The sequence below is a fragment of the Crocuta crocuta genome, unplaced genomic scaffold (assembly GCF_008692635.1).
Source record: "Crocuta crocuta isolate KB4526 unplaced genomic scaffold, BGI_CrCroc_1.0 scaffold124, whole genome shotgun sequence".
Lineage (NCBI taxonomy): Eukaryota > Metazoa > Chordata > Mammalia > Carnivora > Hyaenidae > Crocuta > Crocuta crocuta.
Window position 1 is genome coordinate 2,597,319 of NW_027551573.1, and position 19,987 is coordinate 2,617,305.

A 19,987-nucleotide genomic window follows, 5' to 3' on the forward strand; every position below is an offset into this window, starting at 1 on the left:
GTGTGACCTTGAACTGATCACTTCCCCTTTCTGGGCCTCAGTTTCTTTCTGTGGAAACCTGATGAGTTCTAAGAGGCCATCAAAAGCTAACTTTTTATGAATCTATGAGCTTTTATTCCTTACTAATTTCCCCCTCTCTTCCCTCTACCACTTAAAAAAATCGGGTTCTAGAACTTTCTGGGATCCTGTTCTGGGTTTTGACAGGCAGGCCCAGCATGTGGGTCGTGTACTCACTGTGTGCCTGCATCACTTCTGAGATGTTGAGCCCTTCACGCATCCTCATGACACACACACCGTAGTTGAAATCGAAAGCATCGCTGGGAGGAGAAGATGTGCGCTCAGGCTCCTCCCAGCCCCCAGCCCCCAGCCCCCAGTTCCCAGGAGACCAGATATCTAGAGTTGGCCTTGCCTCCCACCATGCCCTTCCTTCTCTCCGGGCCCGTCTCCCCATCTCTGTCACACGCAAGCAGAACAGGAGAGTCCCCCAGGACCCCTCTGGCTCTATGGTCTGTGGCACTGTGGATGCTGTGAGCCCTGTACTCAGAGGGAAATGAGTCAGGCTGGTCTCCGAGGCAGGCCCTGTCCTCCTGACACATTTGGATAGTCTACACAACCTGCCAACAGAGGTGGGCATGGGAATCACTGGCCCCATTTTATAGATGCAAGACTTGAGTTTGGGGGAGTAACTTGCCCACCATTGCACGCTAAGGAAGTGGCCGGCCGGGTTTGGAGTCAAATGGCCGAGACAGAACCCTGAGGGCAGGGACACTCACTGGAACGGCCTAGCTCAGGAAGGCAGCAAAAGCTTGTCTTTATGGAATGTCTGGAAGACTCCTACCCCAGAAGTACATTTACTGCCTGGTTGACAGAGGGCCCCGGAGACCACCAGTAGGCCTTGATCTGATGAGTTAAGCATTGTCCCCATGGGTTGTTTTAGTTACACATCTCTGGGACAGGGGCTTCTCAGGCCCCAGCATTTTGGGGTCTTGGAGCGCCGAAGCGGTTGTGTGTGTGTGTGTGTGTGTGTGTGTGTGTGCGCGTGTGCTGGAGAACAGACAGTCCACCACCTCCCGTGACTGTGTCAGAGGCTGAGGGGCACGGCTCGGGGTCAGGCAGCCGGCTCACAGCAGACCTGGAAACAGGTTCCAGGCTCCCGGCCCTCAGCCTCCTTTCTGGAAATGCTCCTACACCCTGCCTCCCTACGCCACATCCACACAGAAAAGCAGCCCAGGCAGGCGTTTGCTGGCCGATGCACAGCAAGAGGCGAAGGAGAAAGGGTTTGGAGTTCACCCTGAAATCCCCAGGGAGTCCCCACATGGTCGCCTCCTAGGAGGCCTGCTGTCGCCCACAGGTGGGCACAAGGTTTTCACATAAAACCCCACATTTGCAACTTCTCTGAAAAACCAGAAGGCCTGGCAACACTGGGTCTCGGGCCCACATTTCTGTCTGGGCACAGCGGGCTGGAGCCAAGGGACAGTGGCTCACTCCGGCCTGCTCCCCGTCGTCCCACACCCGGCCGGTCCCCTCCCTGCCCATCTTGGTGTCGGGCGGCGAGCCCTCAGTGGGTCTGTGTCTTCCTGAGCTTTGAACCCGCTGCTTCCCAAGGCCCACGTCAGCAGCGCCCGGGCCCTGCCCACCTCGTGCCCTCACTCACTGCAGGATGCCAGTGTAGTCCTCCACTGTGGCCGGGTGCGCCGACTGCCAGTTCTTCTTGAACCCAACCACCAGAATGTTGGGCCTCATTCTCCCGAGACCTGTGGCCTGCGGGGGGAGGGGGGGTGTGAGGTGAGGGACCAGGCCTCATGCCCGCCGTGGCTCTGTTCGAGAGTGGGGCTCTCCCAGCCCCAGCTGCCCTCTCCGCCAGGTGGAGAGGGCTCAGGAACTCCACGCTGCGTTCAGGGTCTTGCCCGTCTGGACACACCCGTGAGAAAGGAGAAGCCACAACCAGAAGCTACGATGACCTGACCGGACCATCCCATTAGCTCTGGATTATTCTAGTTCCTGCTTCTCTAGCAGATTATTTCTCATAATGAGAGACTAATTTGGATGTCAAGCTTTAGAGTATCCCCAGGCTATCTTAGCCACACATCTTTTGTATTTCTTTTTTTAGTGTTTAAAAACGTTAAAAAAATTTTTTTTGATGTGAAATTCACATAACACAGAATTAGCCATTTTAAAGGGTGTATAATTGGACGGAATTTAGGATATTCAGAATGTTGTGCAGCCATCACTTCTATCTACTCTCAAAATATTTTCATATCCCCCCATGGTAAAAAATCTTGAGAACTATTAAAAAATAATTACTGTTTGTTTATTTTTGAGAGAGAGATAGACACAGAATGTGAGCAGAGGAGGGGAAGAGAGAGAGGGAGACACAGAATCTGAAGCAGGCTCCAGGCTCCGAGCTGTCAGCATAGAGCCTGACGCGGGGCTCTAACCCACGAACCACCATGAGATCATGAACCGACCCAAAGTCTGATGCTTAACTGACTGAGCCACCCAGGCACTCCTTGAGAAATATTTAGAATTATTGGAAAGGACTCCCATATGTTGACTCAGAATTAACAATTGTTATTTTATCCCATTTTACAGATGAGAAACCTACGAAGTAAAATGAATTGCCTGGTAGAACATTCCAGAACTTGATCTGAGCAGTGGCTATAAACATTTATCAGTCTATGCACTTAATATTTTTTTCACTTTGCTGTCTGTAAATTATATTAAAAAAGAAAAACAAGGGGCGCCTGGGTGGCTCAGTCGGTTAAGCGTCCGACTTCAGCTCAGGTCATGATCTCGCGGTTGGTGGGTTTGAGCCCCACGTCGGGTTCTGTGCTGACAGCTAGCTCAGAGCCTGGAGCCTGATTCCGATTCTGTGTCTCCCTCTCTTGCTGCCCTTCCCCCGCTCATGCTCTGTCTCTTTCTGCCTCAAAAATAAATAAACTACAAAAAAAGAAAAAGAAAAAAAAGAAAAGAAAAACAAGAACTGCTCAAGCTCCCACCATCCCCACCGACTTCCAGGTCAGTTTCCCCCAGGCCCTGGGCACCCGGAGAAAGTGCCCCGAATTAGCATATCTGGAAAGGCAAAGAAGGTGGGGACCCCTGCTGCAACAAGAGGAGCTTCAACTAGCCCCTTAGGACACCTGCTTTCCAGCTGTCCCACCAAGCCCGTGGCACCTGCATGAGAATCTGTACGCCGCTGCGGAGGTCCTCCGCAATGACATCTGAGTAGAAGGCCTTGATCTTCCTCTTGTTCAGCCACTTGGTGTGCCCATTGGCGATGAGCCGGAGCTCAGGCATCCTCTGTTTTCGGGGTCCCTGCAGGTGGTGGGGCCAGGTGACCTCAGGGGCTGCCCGCCTTCACCCTCTGGCCTGAATGAGACTCAGCTCCCCTCCTCCCTGGAGGCTGCCGCATGGGCTCAGCCGCACCCTGAGGTACCCATTTTCCCCTATGGAGTTAGGACAGGGAATAAGGAGGAGGGAGGGAGCGGGTGGGGGAAGGAAGATGGAGGGAACAGGCAAGAGGCAGGGCAGTGGGGAGAAGCTGGTGACTGGGACAGGGGAGGGGACGGAACCAGGCCCACAGCAGGGTCCGGTGGGCTCTGCTTGCTCCGCAGCCCCTCTGTCCCCCACCGCCCCCCACACTGCCTGCCCCCCTTCCATCTGTGGACTTCATGCCCCGGGGCTCCTCCAAGGGTACGGCCCCGCCCACCTAGAGGGGCCACTCACAATGAGCACGTGGCCACAGACCATCAGGCTGAGGTTCCGGGTGAAGGTGCCCACAAAGTCGACCAGGGCCGGGCGGAAGTTGGGGGGCCCCGTGAGCACTAGGCACTGGGGGCTGAGGAGGGGAAGGGAAAAGGGCATGAGCCCACAGGGATCTGGGTGCAAACGCAGGTGCTGGCAAGTATAAAGACTGGGAGTGGGGAGGCACAGCTCTTACAGGGTCCCCGTGTCACGTGGGCAGGAGACTCGGCCTCCGGTCAAGGGCCACTACCAGACTCAACTGGAGCCAAAACTGGTCACTCACCAGCTGTGTGACCTCAGGCCAGTTACTTAATTTCTCTGTGCCTCAGTGTTCTCATCAGTGACTGGGGTGAGTAATTTCATATGCCCCAGATGGTTGTGGCGAGATGGCGAAGGCACTTGGTGCAGCAACGCAATGTGAACACTTACGGCTGACTGTTAGCATCACGGTCTGGCGGGAAGGGGTCCTGGACACACAATTCTCACTAAGGAGAGGTTTGTCATAGTCAGCCTGACGGATGACCGTGACAGGGATGGCGACACCCGATCGCCCTTACACAGCCCTTTGCATTTCGAAGAGCAGTGTATTCCGCTGCGGAAACTGAGGTACAGAGAGGTCACTGGACTTGCTTGGTCCCCATTGAGCAATGTCAGCCTGGTCTCCCCACAGCAGGGTGCTTCTCCTCCACCTCTGTCCCCTCTCTGAGCAAGGACCGCGCCCACCCTGGGTCCCGCCCTGGGGCAGGTGACAGGCTTGGCCTGGGACACGGCTGTGCTCACCGGTAGTTCTTGATGTGATCCTCCACCTCGTTGAGGCCCACCGAGTAGCTCAGGGCCAGGTTGTAGGAGCCGGCCTGTACCGAGGAGCCCCAGTTCACCTCTGAGCATGAGGGGTGAGCACAAGATTAAAAATCCCTGGGAGAAACCAGACGAGCCAAGGGCAGGACTGTTGACCTTCTTTAGGAATCAAGCACCGTGGAGGCTGGGCTGGCTGGTGGGCGTGGGCCGACAGCCTACAGATCTCTTCCTGATGTTTGCTCATATCCTCTGGCTATGCATTTAAACGTGATACTTCATAGTGTTAAAGTCTACAAAGCATTCTCCTCCCTTGACTAGCAGACAGTGACCTGGAAAGCCAGGTTCAAATTTAGAATTCTAGGCTTTCCTGGATTTTTTAAAAAAATATTTTTTTAATGTTTTATTAAAGAGAGAGAGAGACAGACAGCGTGAGCAGGGGAGGGTCAGAGAGAGAGGGAGATACAGACTCTGAAGCAGGCTCCAGGCTCTGAGCTGGCAGTCAGCACAGAGCCTGACGCGGGGCTCGAACCCACGAACTGTGAGATCACGACCTAAGCGAAAGTCGGACGCCTAACCGACTGAGCCACCCAGGTGCCCCAGCTTTCCTGGATTTTTGCATCCTGTCCCCGGTTCCTTGCTCACGTGCATGTGGACACTTTGGTCGGCCGCCCCTCAGCCCCAGGCGTGCACACCAGCAGGCCATCCATTTCAAAAGGATGGACCTGGGCAGGTAATTCCCGGGTCCTGGGTGCCGGTGGGAGTGGTCCAGAACTAGAAACGTGGGGTCTAAGTGGACACATTTCCCATAGGCTTCTCCCCCCACGGGCAGGGACGAGGCTGGAGGGTCAGAGCAGGGCCCTTGGGAGCACAGAGCCTGATGCAAGCCCTCTAGCTGGGCTGAAGGGCAGGATGGCGTGCTTGGCGCCCTCAGAGGGAGAAGGGGCACCCGAGCCCCTGGGCAGCCTGGACCGCACACCTGGCTTCTTGTAGATCACGTAGAGCAAGAGGAAGAGAACGACGCCGATGGCGATGAGGGCTGCCCACCAGGTGAGAAGGAACATGATGACCACGGAAATGACCGCCCCGAACAGCGCTGTCCACTTGCTGTAGTATCGGAACGAGGGTCTCCACCCTGGGCAGGGGACACGGTCACACTCGAGCTTCCCCCTGGGCCCGTGCTGCTGGGTAGGGCCTGGGTGGCAATGCCAGCAGTGCCCAGAGCCAGGGTCCCAGCCTGTGCCCGCCACCCGGGTCTCCTGGGGCTGGGCCTGGAGGCTCTGGGGAGCACCGCGTGCTTGCCTCGGCTGGCACTCAGCCACGTCAAGCTACACCAAGGAGGAGGCATCTGGCTCTGGCCAAATATGGCCACACGTCAGCAACAGCACCTGCTCCTCTCAGGGAGCCAAGGGGGTGAGAGGGCGAGGAAGGATGTGGTTCTGCGGGGCTCCATGCCACTGGGCCGTGCCAGGCCCGCCGCTACTGACAGCTGCCCCATGGCACAACTGTGGGGCACCACGGCACCTTGTCCAAGGCAAAGGTGCCCTGGTGACCAGCCCACTGGGGATTTGGGGATAATCAGAAAAAGGCTTTCTTGAGACTCTTTACTGCCATCCGCTAGAAGGTTATCAGGATAAACATAGAAATGAATGACGTATATGGGTGGCACCCAGAGAGCTGTGCAGTATGAAACCTACAGCAACCCTGCCTGTGACTTTGGGCCATTCTCTTCCTTTCCTGGGGAGTCAGACTCCTGACTCCTGTAAAATCGGTGGCGGAAGGCACTAGAAAAATCTCTGCACCCTGAAAACTGTATGAATCCATGTTCAGTGTACATTGTCAGTGGTTGAGAAAGGATGGCTATTATGATGATGATTTCAATGTTTCCTTGAATCAGTTTCAACTTGGGAGGTGACCTTGGTCTGCCCACCTGCACCCATGCCTTCCACTCCCCCACCCATGCCCCAGCCCCAGGTGCCTCCCCCCACAGAGGGGTTGAGGAGGCTGCTTACCGGGTGAGTTGGTGATGGAGGCGTGGAAACAGCTGAAGTTGATGAGGGCGTAGGAGCACAGGAAGAAGTTGGAGATGATGGGCGCAATGGTATTGAGCTCAGCTTCAAGGACCCGAGGGAGAGAGAGGACAGCCTGTTGGGCAACCAGCCAGGGAGCCACCTGGCACCCTCCCTCACAGTTGGGGGTTTCCAGACAGGCCACAGAGGCTCAGTGGGTCTCAGCCTTCTCATCTGTGAAACGGGTCCATCGTTTTGTGAACTTCAAGAGGCCGATATTTTGTTAACTTTAAAATGCCAGCCCTTAAGAGGATGGAGAGCAGTGGGAGATGCTAGGGGATGACCAAGGACAGTGGCTGTCACACTTTTTCTTGTAACACAAATTATAGTAAGGAATATACTTTACAGTGTGACCCAAGACACATGACATATACCATCTTTTATCTGAAACCCTGAGCCCACAGGACACACACAGTGCCACCCACAGTGGAAACACACTCTTTCCCTTCCCTGCCTCACTCCTCTGCCACTGCCCCTGGAACCCCAAATTTGTGTATGCGTATTCTCATCTCAGGGCCTGCTTCTGGGGGACCCCAAAACAAGAGAAGCACCTCGATGTATCAGGGCCCGTGTGCACAATTCCACTGAGTCGCCACAAGAGCCCTGTCCCAGAGCATCTGAAATGATGGTTCTCAGTCTGAAGTGCAGTCAGAATTGTCCAGATAAAAGGACATCACATCGAAGTCGGGGGTGGACTGGAGGGTGAGCAGGAAGCAGAGATGGGTCTGGGGAACACCAGGCCTGACTGGTCATTTCCAACCACCGGGGGCGGCCCTGCCTCTTATCTGGTTCAGGATCCAGAGTAGCCGGTGTCTGGGAGGCCTCCCTTGAGTGGAGGTGAGCCGAGCGCTAGGGTAAGTCTCGGGGATTGCTGATGCCAGCATGCGTAGCAGGGCCAGGACCCGTGGAGAAACCCCGCCCCACTCCTGCATCGAGAACAGGGGCCGAGGGCCATCGCGCAGTAGGGTGGCCATTGCCTTTGCCTGGTGCCAACACCCTCCTCCTAGCAAGTTCTTCCTTGTTGGGTAAGTAGATCAGAAGTACTGGGGAGTGTGTGCATATACGAATGCATGCACGCATGTGTGTGTGTGTGTGTGTGTGCGTGCACACACAAGTCTCTTCCTGCCCATCTATGACACATCTGCTCTGCACTGTGGCTCCCATTCTGCAAATGAGGAGACCAAGACTCAGGAAGGTAAAAAATGATTTGTCCAAAGTAATACAGCTGGCTTATGGCGAAGCCAGGATAGAAAGACAATCTGGGGCGCCTGGGTGGCTCAGTCGGTTAAGTGTCTAACTTCGGCCCAGGTCATGATCTCACAGTCTATGAGTTTGAACCTCGCATTGGGCTCTGTGTTGACAGCTCGGAGCCCACTTCGGATCTTCTGTCTCCCCCTCTCTCTGCCCCTCTCCCCTTGTTCTCTCTCTCTCAAAAAATAAATAAACTTTAAAAAACCTCAAAAAAAAAAAAAAAAGGAAAGTCAATCTAACTGATTAACTGGGATCTTTCTCTTGGGCATCTTCTATCTTGAAGTCCAAGGGAGCTGGCAGCTCAGGGGTGGAGAAATGAGTTTATACACCTACAGAGATGTTGATCCAGCTGTTTGTATCAGCTCCTGGGAGCCTTCCTGTGCTCCAAACTTGTCCTGGGACCCAATTCAGGCCTGGAATCCGGGGGTGGGGGCAACTTGCCAGGTCACAGGAATATAGAAGCAGGAAAAGCAGGTAGTTTCCCTTCTAAGAAAATAGAATAGGCCACCTGCCTGGTGTGGTGTGGGAGCCACCCGGTCTGGAGTTGGGGGAGGGGCAGGCACCACATCTAGCAAGTGATGCCCACTCCCTGCCAGGCCTGGCTGGGCACTGGGCACCACGGTGAGTGCCAGAGGGAAGCCCTGCCAGCCCTCACAAGCCTCTGTGCACTGGCAGCCTCTCACCGATGATGATGAAGGCCACGGCGATGGCGTAGGCCAGCAGGTAGCCGCGCACAGGCTCCTTGTTCTTGCCGTAGCCCTTGCCGAAGAAGCCGATCAGTGGGTACAGCTGGTCCTCGCATAGGCACTGTGGGCACAGGAAGACCCGCTCACCCCAGGCCCTCCTCCCTTGCTGCCCCTTCCCCTCCCCCTCCCCCAGGCCCTGCTTCCTCCCTCCACCTCAGCAGGGCACTTGCCCCAGTCTGGGTCCTGGCTTCTGTTTCTGTCTCTCTCTTTTTTAAATGTTTATTTATTTTGGAGAGACAAAGCATGAGTGGGGGAGGGGCAGAGAGAGAGGGAGACACAGAATCTGAAGCAGGCTCCAGGCTCCGAGTTGTCAGCACAGAGCCCGACGTGGGACTCGAACCCACGAACCAACTATGAGATCATGATCTGAGCTGAGGTTGGGCGCTTAACAGACTGAACCACCCAGGCGCCCCCTGGCTTCTGTCTCTTAAAACGCAGTCATCTCCCTGCCCATCCTCACCCCACCAGGGAGATAGCAAGGGGGCAGAAGGAGAGGGGGTCACCCGCGCGGGGGTGAAACTGGATCAGAGGAGTTGCAGACAGGACCCCAGGCTGCACGAGGGAGACTCTGAGTGGGAAATGCAGGTGCTCTTGGAAGCACACCACGGGAAGGGGGCTGCTTCCTGCAAGTTGCTCACTAGCCCCCTTTCTCCTTCAGTCTGGATGTCCCTGTCCCATGGTACCTCCAGACCTTTGTAGGAGTCACCTGGGGACCCTTGCCCCCTGGCCTCCTGGACACTCCCACCCCCGTTCTGCAGCCTCACCTGGAAGACCTTGGCGGCAGAGACGAGGCAGGCCAGGGCAGAGGACAGGGTGGCCCCAAAGATGCCGGCCGTGATCAGGGGCGCAAAGCCGGACACCATGCTCATGGTCTGCAGGGACATGGGGTTCAGGCCTCTCGTGGTGGAGCCCTCGGTGCAGGCAGGGGCTACGTCCTGAGGCCTCCGAGGCCACACCCCTTACCCGGAGATCCCAGAGCCCACCGGATCCAGGCCTGGGCCCAGCTGAACCCAAGCCTGAACCTCTTTCCCCCGAGCCTGGGACCCAGCCACATGCACCTGGTAGTAGTTGATGAGGCCGTAGTGGCAGGTGTGCTGGTGGGAACACTCGGTGAAGTTCCAGCCGTAGCCACAGGCCAGCCCCTCGCAGGCGCCCGAGCCGGGGGTCACCGTGTCATTCAGGACCCCGGAGGCATCGCGAACCACGCAGGAGCCTGAAGAGGGAGCAGGGCTTGGGGAGGCCTCCCTCCCTCCCTCCCTTCCCTCCTTCCTCCTCTCCTCCCACCCCAGACACTGGCCACTTTTGCACAGGGCGAGCTGCTGCCTGAGGGGCCAGCCCTTCCTTCAGCGTACGATGAATAATTGATGACAATAATAATAATAATGGCAGTGAAAATCGCTAACACGCAGGAGCCCTTACGACAGACGTGCCAGGCACTGTGCTCAGTACTTTAAACAACACTAGAAGCAAGTATTACTATTGCTTTTGTTGTGGTGCCATTCTACAGCGGCACAGTAACCTAAAGTGACCCGGTAAGATCACCATGTCCTTCTTAAAGCAGAGACATGACTGGCGGTGCTGGGCCATGTCCCCTGGCCATCTGTGAGCAGCTTACTGCACAAGGTGGTTACTGGCAGCAGGAGTGCCTATGAGGAGCTCAGTGACAGGCAAGTGTCAACAGCCCAGGCCTGGGTTCAAAGCCTGGCTGCACCGCTCAGTGGCTGTGTGACCCTGGGCAGGTCACTTAACCTCTCTGAGCCCTGGTTTTCTCCTCTGTAAAATGGTGGCAGTGGCAGTGGCTGGATTAAATGTGACGAGGCTTATAAAGGGCTGGGCATACGGTTAAGTCAGCGGTTAGTATCGTCTTCACCACCACCACCACCACCACCACCATCGTCATTGTTATATTATCAGTCCTCGGTCAGAGTATAATTTGTCCTCTAGGCTTTTCTCACCCTTGAATCTGTAGCCTCAGGTTTGAAGGGACCAGAGGAGCCTGGTCTGATGGCCCCCATCCCCGCCACAAACTACCACCCCCTCCCATGAAGATGTCTGGTCACCACCGGTTGTCACCCCCCAAAATGGTCCGAGGATCCACTTTCTGAGGTTCCCATGTCCTCCTGGCCCAGCTCTCCCTGTTAGAGAGCTGAGCCACCTGCGCCGCGTGACCCTTCCAGCGGCCTGGGCGCTACTCACCGATGGTGGCCGAGATGGCCAGGTAGGAGACAGTGGTCCAGAAAATGGCCATGAGGGTTCCCTTGGGGATGGCTACAGCAGGGTCCTGGGGGAGGGGAGGAAGAGAGAGAGGGCATCAGGCAGCCTCTGGGCCTCCTTCCAGGCCCTACTCTTGTCTGAGGCCGGGGGTGCGCTAACCACCATTGGGTACCCATTGATTTGTGTGGTTCCAAGGCAGTTAATACACAGACGAGCCCCAAACTCTCTCTCCTCTGAAGAAACTCTCTGCTGGCATTTTCTGAACAGAAACAAGTCTTCACATGTACACATCGTGTATTCCACTCTTCTGGACACTTTCTCAGATATAACTTCCAGGACAGTGGCCAAGGTGTCCCACCCATCCGGTGGGGAAACTGAGGCCAGGAAGCTGAGCTGAGCTGAGGGCGGCTGGGTCCTGCCCACACCAAGTCGGCAGCCTCCGGCCCAGGGGACTGGTACTGGGTGGAGTAACACAGGCTGGGATTCGTACAGCAGGGTCCCCCTTCCAGACGTAGAGCCCAGCCCCAGGGGCGGGCCACACGGGCCCTGGGAAGTACATTCGTCCACGTCCCCAGCATTGCCGGGGCCATTCTGCACGCCTGGCAGGTAGAACCACAAATTACAGAGCTTGGGGGGACCTTGACACGGTTGGGCGCCACAGGCTGGTCCAAACAGAGTTGGTAACAACCAGTCCTCTGCCTCAAACACTCGGGAGCCTGAGTTGGAAGCGATGGTCACTCATTGGTGACCATGCCCTGGACCCCGCCCTCGAGGGCCCAGCGCCCAAAAGAAGCAGGTCCTGCCAACACAGGGTAGATGGCACCTGCCATGGGGCAGACGGAAGTGTGCTAGAGAACAAAGGGAAGGAGGGAGGGCAACTCACTGCAGCAACCACGGAGGGCTTCAGGGCAGAGGGGACGGCTGAGGTGGCTCTGGTAGCCCTGGGGGGGAGGAAGGCTGAGGCAGGCCAGCGCCATGTGGGAGCAGAGGTGCGGAGCTGGGGCGAGGCTGGGGGACCTGGAGCTTGCAGATCCGCTGAGGCCTCTGCCTTGGGGGTCCTGCAGCTCTTCCCTGGGTACCAGGGTGGCCTGAACTAGGTCAACACACAGAGTCCCTGGTCCCAAGGCCAACAGACGGGCTCAACCTCCCCTCCCTCCGCATCTCCAAAAATTCGTGTTTGCTCAGAACCTCAGAATATTGCCTTATTTGGAAATAAGGTCTTTGCAAATGTCATTAGTTAAGATTGAGGTCATGCCCAGCTGGGTGGGCCTTAAATCCAATGGCTAGTGTTCCTGTGAGAAGAGGCAAGGACACGCAGAGGGAAGAAGGCCGCCTGAAGACGGCCCCAGAGACTAGATTGTCGGAGCCCCCGGAAGCTGGGAGAGGAAAGGAAGGATTCTCCCTAGAGCCTTCAGAGGGAACATGGCCCTTAACGCCTTTGGTGTGGACTTTTGGCTTCCAGAATTGTGTAAGAATAAATGTCTGGGGTTGTTTGTTTGTTTGTTTGTTTCTGAGAGACAGACAGACAGAGCATGAGCCGGGGAGGGGCAGAGAGAGAGGGAGACACAGAATCTGAAGCAGCTCCAGGCTCTGAGCTGTCAGCACAGAGCCCGACGCGGGGCTTGAACTCGAAATCCACGAGATCATGACCTGAGCCAAAGTCAGACCCTTAACCGACTGAGCCACCCAGGTGCCCCTGATGTCACCCCTTTAAATGTCACCTTCTCTGGGGTCTCTGGCCGCCATGTGAATTTGCACCAGCTCCCCACCCCCGTGCCCAGGGATTCCCTACCCTCTCTCTGCTTTGTTTTCTCCCCAGCACCACCCACAAGCCACTGGAACTCCACATCCTACTTATTTTTTGGTCCATTATCTCTCTCGTGAGAGCGTCAGCCCCATGAGGGCAGGAATTTGTGTCTGTTTTGTTTACTGCTGTATCCACAAGGCGCTGGCACAAAGCAGGTGCTCAAAACACATCCGCTGAGTGATAAACTTATGAGGACATTGAGGCCTCTTTGTTCTAGAAACTTGCATTTGGGCTCCTCTGCCACCTGTGTGTTGGCCCTGGGCAAGCCCAGCCCTCTCTGCCCTTGCTTTGCTCCTCTGTAACATGGGCGTGATGAAGGCACGAGCAGCCCTGAGGATATTGTACCCTGAGGCCACACGGGACAAATGACCACAACTTGACAATAAGCTGTTAGCACTTCCTCCATGCTGGGCACTGTTCTAAGCACTTAACCCAAATTATACAGAATCCTTATTTCCTGCTCTGCGAGGTGGGGGGTGGGGAGCTGTTAAATCCCATTTTACAGTTGGCAAAGCTGGAGCCCAGGGTGGTTTTAAGGGTCTTGCATAAAGTCTCCATGAATGGGAGCTTCTCTCCTGCTGAGGCCACGCTGTCTCACAAAATGGGCAGAGAGGCCTCGAAGCAGGAGGGAGGGGCTGCTTTAGGACTTGAGGGCATTTCGGACACCCAGAGAAGGAGGGGGGACCAGGCAAACATGGCCACTCTGGGATTCCCAGGCCGTGTCATGCACCCCTGGGGCGGACCCAGTTAGAGCCAGGCCTGGTGGAGACTGTCCCCAGGGCACAATTCTTAAGTCATTTAAGGAGATGCATGAAGGAGGGCCGTCTTGGAGGCTCAGTCCCACTCTTGGTTTTGGCTCGGGTCATGATGTCACAGTGTGTGAGTTCGAGCCCTGTCTTGGGCTCTATGCAGACAGTATGGAGCCTGCTTGGGATTCTCTCTTCCCCTCTCTCTCTGCAACCCCCCCCCCCAACACAAATAAATAAACATCACAAAAATGGATCAAGGAGCACCTGTCAAGTGGGACCGGAGGCTGGGGGAATGGGCTCCAAGCACAGAGCCAGGCGCTCACCGACCACCCCACACGCACACCACCTATCACCTTGACCCCGCCCTGGCCAAGACACCACCGGCCCCTCGGCCTTCAAAGCCCAGCTCCAGCCCTACCTCCACCCAGAAGTTTTGCCGGAGCCCCTGCCAACATCCGTCTGCTCTTCTCTCCCACTTTCTAGCACTTTGTACTTCACTCTAAGCCTCCCATTCGGTACATTTCACCCCTACCCACTCAAACAGGTACTGAGCACCTGGCATGCGTCCGACTCTTAGCTGGGAATAGGGACACAGAGTCAGGCCTCGGTTCTCCAGATCAAGAGAACTGGAAGGGGGAAGAGACATGCAAATGGCCTGACGTCCTTATGCCTATGAAGGACCAGGGGGAGATTTAAGGATGGAGGCGTTATTTGAAAGAGAAACAGAGCTTCTCAAGGTAAGGAAACCAGCACAGAGCATCCCATGGAGGGAGCACAGTAGAGGCAAAGACATGGAGGAGGGACAGGCAGCAGGAAGGCAGCAGACCTTCAGGGCCGGGGCAGGGGTCACAGCAATGGCATCGGAGCCTCAAGCCCTGAGCCTGGGACACCGCCCGTGTGAGGCAGCAGAGGGCCCTGGGAAGATGTCAGCCCCGCAAAGATGTGCATGAACAGCTGCAGCTTTGGAAGGTCAAGCTCGCTCAGTCTCCCCCTTGGGCTGAGAGTCCCAGGAGCTAGGGAGGAGGCTGCCCCTTTTTAGGGTACGTTGTCTCCCAGGCCCTAGAGCGTCGCTGGTGCCCAGCAACAGACCTCAGAACTGAGTGGCGTGAGTGGACTTGGTTAGGATTGGCCGGGCTTGAGTTGCGTTGGACTGGACTGGAGTTTAGAAGCTCTGGCCCCATGGTCTCGGTGCCAAGCTCAGTGCCCAGTGGGAGAGCCTGGTGGGACACGGCCAGGAAGCAGGAGGGGGGCGTTGCGCTCACCTTGAGGTCTCCGGAGATGTTGGCTCCTGCCAGGATGCCCGTGGCCGAGGGGAAGAAGATGGAGAACATCCCGAAGAAGCTGCCATCCGGACCTCGCCAGTCGGGCACCAGGTTCTGGACAAAAATGTCCGCTGGAAGACCAAAGCCTGAATGAGGGCCGCCTGGGAAGGCTGGGACCAGCCAGGCGGGCAGGGGCCTCCTCTCTGGTAGCTCCAGGCCCTGGGAGCTAGCGGGNCCCCAACTTGCACATACCCCGGTAGCTGAAGAAGCCTTTGGAGGCCTTGTCCTCCGATGGCGGGATCAGCGTCCCCACTAAGTAGTTGGCGAAGGAGATCATGATGACGAGGAAGAAAAGCACCTGGGCCTGGGTGGGTAAAGGACCCTGGAGGTCACATGGCCTGGCCCTACCTGCTCAGGGAGCCCCCGCAGGACAGAGCCTGTCCAGGATCCATTCATTCATTCATTCATTCATTCATTCATTCATTCATCACTCGTTATGCTGCAGGCCCCGTGCTAGGAGTTGGCAATGTAGCAAGTCTCTTGTCTTGCTGATAAATCAGGAACACGGCTCTAGGGAAAGAACGAGGGTGTGATGGGGACTGTGGGGGGGCTACTTTAGCAGAGTGGCCTGCAAAGGCATCTTCAAGGGTCCTAAAGGAGGATGAGTGAGCAGCAGAATGATCAGGGGCATAAGCCTGGGACCCTCAAAGACAGCGAGGAGGCCGGCAGAGGGAGCCCGAGTGAGGGGGAGAGAGGAGAGGCGGTGGGCGGCAGATGGGGCAAGTCTGCCCGCCGACGCCCGGTATTTCCTCTGCCCTCATCCCATGGTGCTAAGCCTCGGAATTCTGGCTGGATACAGGTTCACATGGGGACCACGTCTCCCTGCCCTGCTTGCAGCTTAGGTGTGGCCGTGAGATCAAGTTCTAGTTGATGGAATGGAAATAGAGGGTTATGAGCAACTTCCAGGCTGTGCCAGAAAAGGAAAAGGAAGGGGAATTCCCTTCTTTTCACCTGTTTCCCCTTCCTGCTGACCGGACTGAGGACGTGGTGGCCACCGTGGAGCAGGTACATGGAGGCCATACCCGGGGATGGAGCGGCCACAGGTTAGAACCAGTCTGGGTGCCTGAGCTTCTGGGATCATACACACACCAGGATTTTTCCAGACACAAACGTGCACACGAGTCCCGCCCCAGGCCCCACCCTTCTCTGTACAACAGCAGAGCTGAAACCCTAGCGAGAGAGGCAGGGCCAGGCCCAGGACCCGGGTCTACGACCCCCCTTGTTCACCTGGCCACTCCCAACATGCTCCTCACCTTGGACTCCCACTCCATGCCAGCCAGGGAGATGGCCAGCAGCACAGTGACAGTGGCCACGCCGATGATGCGGATGTCATTGGTGGGGTCCACGATGGGCGTGCCGTACTCCTGGAGGGGGACAGCCCGGGCTGCGCACTGCCCTGTGCACACCCCACCCCTCCAGACTCCTCCGCCTTGATTCACCTCCGTCTCAGGTCCCCCCCCCGCCACCGCCCACAGAACGTCCACAGTCGTGCTGTGTCGGCCTGGACAGTGTGGCCCTAAAGGCAACACACACCCCTGAAGGGACTTCTGGGAACAGCCTCTATGTGATGAGGTCACCATGGTCATTGCAGCGAGCAGACTGTGGCCCGGCTGGCAAAGTGGGGCAGAGGGGCAGGAAGGCCTGGCCCAGGTGGGGTGGGGGAGAGTGGAGTGGGCTTCCCCGGGCTCCCTCTGCCCGGGGCCCAGCCCCCAGCTCTACCTGGAGCAGGTCCCGCACAGTCTCTGCGAAGCCCACAGTGTGCATGGCCACACCCACAGCGTTGGCAAAAGCGAAAATGAGGCCGATGGAGCCCCCTAGCTCTGGTCCGAGACTCCGGGAGATGAGGAAGTAGGTGCCACCTGTTAAGGAAAGAGCCAGAACCCGTGAAACCAAAGGACCTGCTGGCTGGGGTGGGCTTGGGGCAGGCAGAAGCTGAGGCTGGGAAGAGGTAACCATGGGACCCACAGGCCCACAGCATAGGAGGTAACCGAGGGCATCCATGGGTGCCCAAAGCCATNGGAAGAGACAGGGGTCGGAGATCAACTGGGTGGGCCAGGTACCCCAAAGCCAACACACAAGTCCCTGTCCCCAGTCGTGGACTAGGGGACACCTGGGTCCTTTCTTGGCTCTACTCACTGCAATGGGTTCCTGCTTCAATGCTGCTCTAATTCAGTGGGGCAGGGGGAGGGGGTACCCAGAGACTCACTTTCCTGCCCTCCCATTGGGGTCTGAGGATGGGCTGCAAGCATTATCGCCCCTCCCCCGGCTCCCAGCCCAGGAGCTTGTGTCTGGCAGCCCCAGCCAGGGATCCCGTGGCCAGCTGCTGGCCCAGGGGCTGGCATCTAGGGGCAGCTCAGCAAAAGCCAGCTGAGCCAATGCCCCACGTACAAGCAGAAACGGCACTCAGGTCGCTGTGACTTTAGCTTCCAGATTTAAAGCAAAGCCAGAGGCCGCAGTGGAAACCGAAATTCCAGGGAGGCGGGGGTGCTGATGTGGACTCTGGCCCCAGCCAAGTCTTGGGGAGGGGCAGGAGCATGTGGCATTTACAAAACCAGGGGACCTCTAAGACCCTCTATGCGCTCTGAGATACTGAACGGGGCCATGCCAGGCTCTGGCCACCACAGCTCAGGAGGAAGGTCCAGACCCCATATATGAGCTGCTGGGGCAGAGGGGAGCTCACAGTTCAGATGGAGAAACGGAGGCACAGCCAGTAGGCAGCTGGCCAGAGTAAGTCAGCATCCAGGCCTCCTGCCTTCCAGAGCAGGACCAAAGCCGCCTTCCAGATCTCATGCGATCCCCTCTCTCAGGTCCTATAATGCCTTGCTTCTTTGCTGTTTGAGGACTTACGGGTGCTCTAGGCCACAGGAAACCTTCCCTTCCCATCACTGAGAATGAGAAAAACACGGCTGTGCATTCTGTGTTTAGTGCTGCCCCCTGGTGGCTGTGGGGGAAACGGTTTCTTCTAATAATTCCAGGGTAAACATTGATCCAAGCAATTCTCATCTATCAACTCATTTAATGCACATCATTTACAGATGAAGAAACTGAGGCACAGGCAGGTTAAATAACTTGTCTAAGGCCATAGTATAAGTGAGTATCCAGAGATCTTTCCCAGGGCAAAGTATCACTCTGGGTGTTGAGAAGCACAAAACCAGGGAAAATCTCTGAGGCTCAGGCTGGACGTTGGGTCTACCCTGGCCACCGAGATCTGAGTCAGAGCTGAGCCTGGATGAGGCTCTGCCCCCCACTCCCATTCCTGAGCATCCCATCCACACCCTACTCACCATCACCCCCTTGACCCAGCCAAAGCGCACAGGCTCCCCAGTGTTCTCACTGTTTGTGCCTGCCTCGTCCTCCACCAGCCCGTCGGTCATCTCATGGCTGGGCCGGCTGTCAAAGGCCAAGGCATGCAGATGGCTGCCTTCCTGCTGGGAGCAGAGGCCACAGGTCAGGCAGGCGGGGGTCACGGCAATCCAGCCCCCATCTTGTACCCTCCATGGTCCAGGCCCCCAGCAGCAATCCCAGCAAGCGTCCTCCCTGCTATAGACCTTCCTCATTGCCATCTCCCTATCTCTTTCAGGTGCATGTAGCCTCTGTTTGTGCACCTCCACCGACTAGGAGCTCATTACTTCTCTAGGAGGCCAAGATTGCTTGACTGGGTTATCAATGTCTGGGCAATAAACATTATAACATGTGGCCAGAGCTCTATAGCTTCCATGCCCACATTTCATTTCATTCTTAACCCATGAAGAAGACACTTGTTTGTCCCCATGGCACAGAGGACAGAGGCAAGGCTCAGAGAAGTTAAGTACCCGGGTCAGTGTCACACTGAAAGTGGCCAGCCTTTGGGATGGTGCTTACCTTGAGGAAGGAGTGCAGATCGGCCAGTGTGGGCCGGACCTTTCGGGGCTCTCCGGGCAGGGCGCTGTTGGCATAGTGCTCGTAAGCGGGCACCACATCGATAGTGTTGTAGCCGAAGGTGCGCATGTAGAAGGTGCTGCCATGGGTCAGGTGGCTGGGGTGGCTGCTGTCATAGGCAGCCGGCAGTGGGGGCTCATCGCCCCCCAGCAGCGTGCTGATGGTGAAGCGCCCACTGCACAGCGTGGGGTCCCCTGGCATCTCGGACCCCGGCAGCTCTGCCATTGTGGCTCTGGGTGTCCGGGGAGGGGGCCAGGGTCGCCGGGGACGTGCTGGGTGGCTTTATAGGCTGGGCCCACAGCAGGGAGGAGGCAGGGAATTTGGCCCAAACCGCCCATGGCTGGCAAGCAGGGTCCCTGGACAGGGTGGGAGGCGGAGCACGTGCCCACTGCTGTCCTGCCCACCGTCTGATCGCCGAGATAGCTGCCCTGCCTGGGACCGGGAGGGCTGGGCTGGACCAGAGCCAGACGCAGAGCGGGAAGGGGGCAAACAGGCCCAGCCCCTGGGTCCCCAAGAGGCTCTTCTGAGTCTGAGAGCTGAGGACGTCTGCAGGACCCTAGGAAGCAGTACCCACCAGATGGGACACTTAGCGACCCTATGAGGGACCCTAGAGACAGCCTGATGACCTGTGACCCCACGCTCTGTAGGTCCAAAATCCTCGCATTTTACATAGTGTTGAGTTTTATTTTTTAGTTATCTAGTATTTGTGGATAGATAAATGGTATGACATTTAAAAAGATACACATGTATATAAGGAGTTAGTCTCCCTTACTTGGACCTCTCTGTGTTTTCGTGCATGTCCTCCCAAAGGCATCTCAGAGTGTATAAACCATTATGTGCACACACCCCCAAACCAGAATTCGGCATGCGACAGGTGTGATCTGTAGCCGCCTGTGGACTGAAGAGCCCCCAGGGCTGACTTGCGGCTGGTCAGTGGTACCCAGCCCGCACATGCGCCGCAGAGCTGAGTTATAGAGTCCAAGCAGGCAGTGCCTCCCCCAGCCCAGCCCGGACAGACAGTGCCCCCACTCCCAAGGTGACAGCGAGCATGGCCCCCATTCTGGTGCTGGCCCAGAGCAGACTCCCGGGTTTTTCTTTGTGTTTTTTTTTTTTTTTTTTCCAGCTGCCCGAGGCCACACCTTGAATGCATGGGCGAGTGGCTTGGGCTGCACTCCGGTCACCGGAGGCACCTGAGCCATTGCAGGGATGGGGACTGAAATCAAAAGGGGGTTAGGAGAGATGAGTTAGTGTGGTGGGCGCCCAATGTGCCACCAGAGGAAGGGGTGCCTACGCTCACGGTCCTGCTGTTAGTGGGGAAAAGAGACATGGAAAGAGACCAGCCCAGCTGTGTAGCAGGGGCAGCGATGGGAGA

At 56.8% G+C, this 19,987-nt stretch overlaps 1 protein-coding gene across 1 annotated transcript in view; it reads right to left on the reverse strand.

The window, feature by feature from the left end:
* The window catches only part of SLC12A3 (solute carrier family 12 member 3), a 33,782-nt gene extending 14,942 nt beyond the window's left edge, over positions 1-18,840 (reverse strand). The window contains exons 1-18 of the mRNA XM_077751286.1: positions 18,559-18,840; positions 17,982-18,125; positions 16,834-16,861; positions 16,417-16,556; positions 15,951-16,061; positions 14,890-15,001; positions 14,638-14,768; positions 10,802-10,886; positions 9,664-9,818; positions 9,370-9,477; positions 8,543-8,666; positions 6,552-6,653; positions 5,519-5,674; positions 4,525-4,624; positions 3,727-3,838; positions 3,175-3,315; positions 1,655-1,761; positions 235-317 (exon numbers count right to left, since the gene is read on the reverse strand). Of these exons, the coding sequence (XP_077607412.1) occupies positions 235-317; positions 1,655-1,761; positions 3,175-3,315; positions 3,727-3,838; positions 4,525-4,624; positions 5,519-5,674; positions 6,552-6,653; positions 8,543-8,666; positions 9,370-9,477; positions 9,664-9,818; positions 10,802-10,886; positions 14,638-14,768; positions 14,890-15,001; positions 15,951-16,061; positions 16,417-16,556; positions 16,834-16,861; positions 17,982-18,125; positions 18,559-18,840 (2,221 nt within the window). The remainder of the gene's footprint in view (positions 1-234; positions 318-1,654; positions 1,762-3,174; positions 3,316-3,726; positions 3,839-4,524; positions 4,625-5,518; positions 5,675-6,551; positions 6,654-8,542; positions 8,667-9,369; positions 9,478-9,663; positions 9,819-10,801; positions 10,887-14,637; positions 14,769-14,889; positions 15,002-15,950; positions 16,062-16,416; positions 16,557-16,833; positions 16,862-17,981; positions 18,126-18,558) is intronic.
* Positions 18,841-19,987: the final 1,147 nt, after the last annotated feature.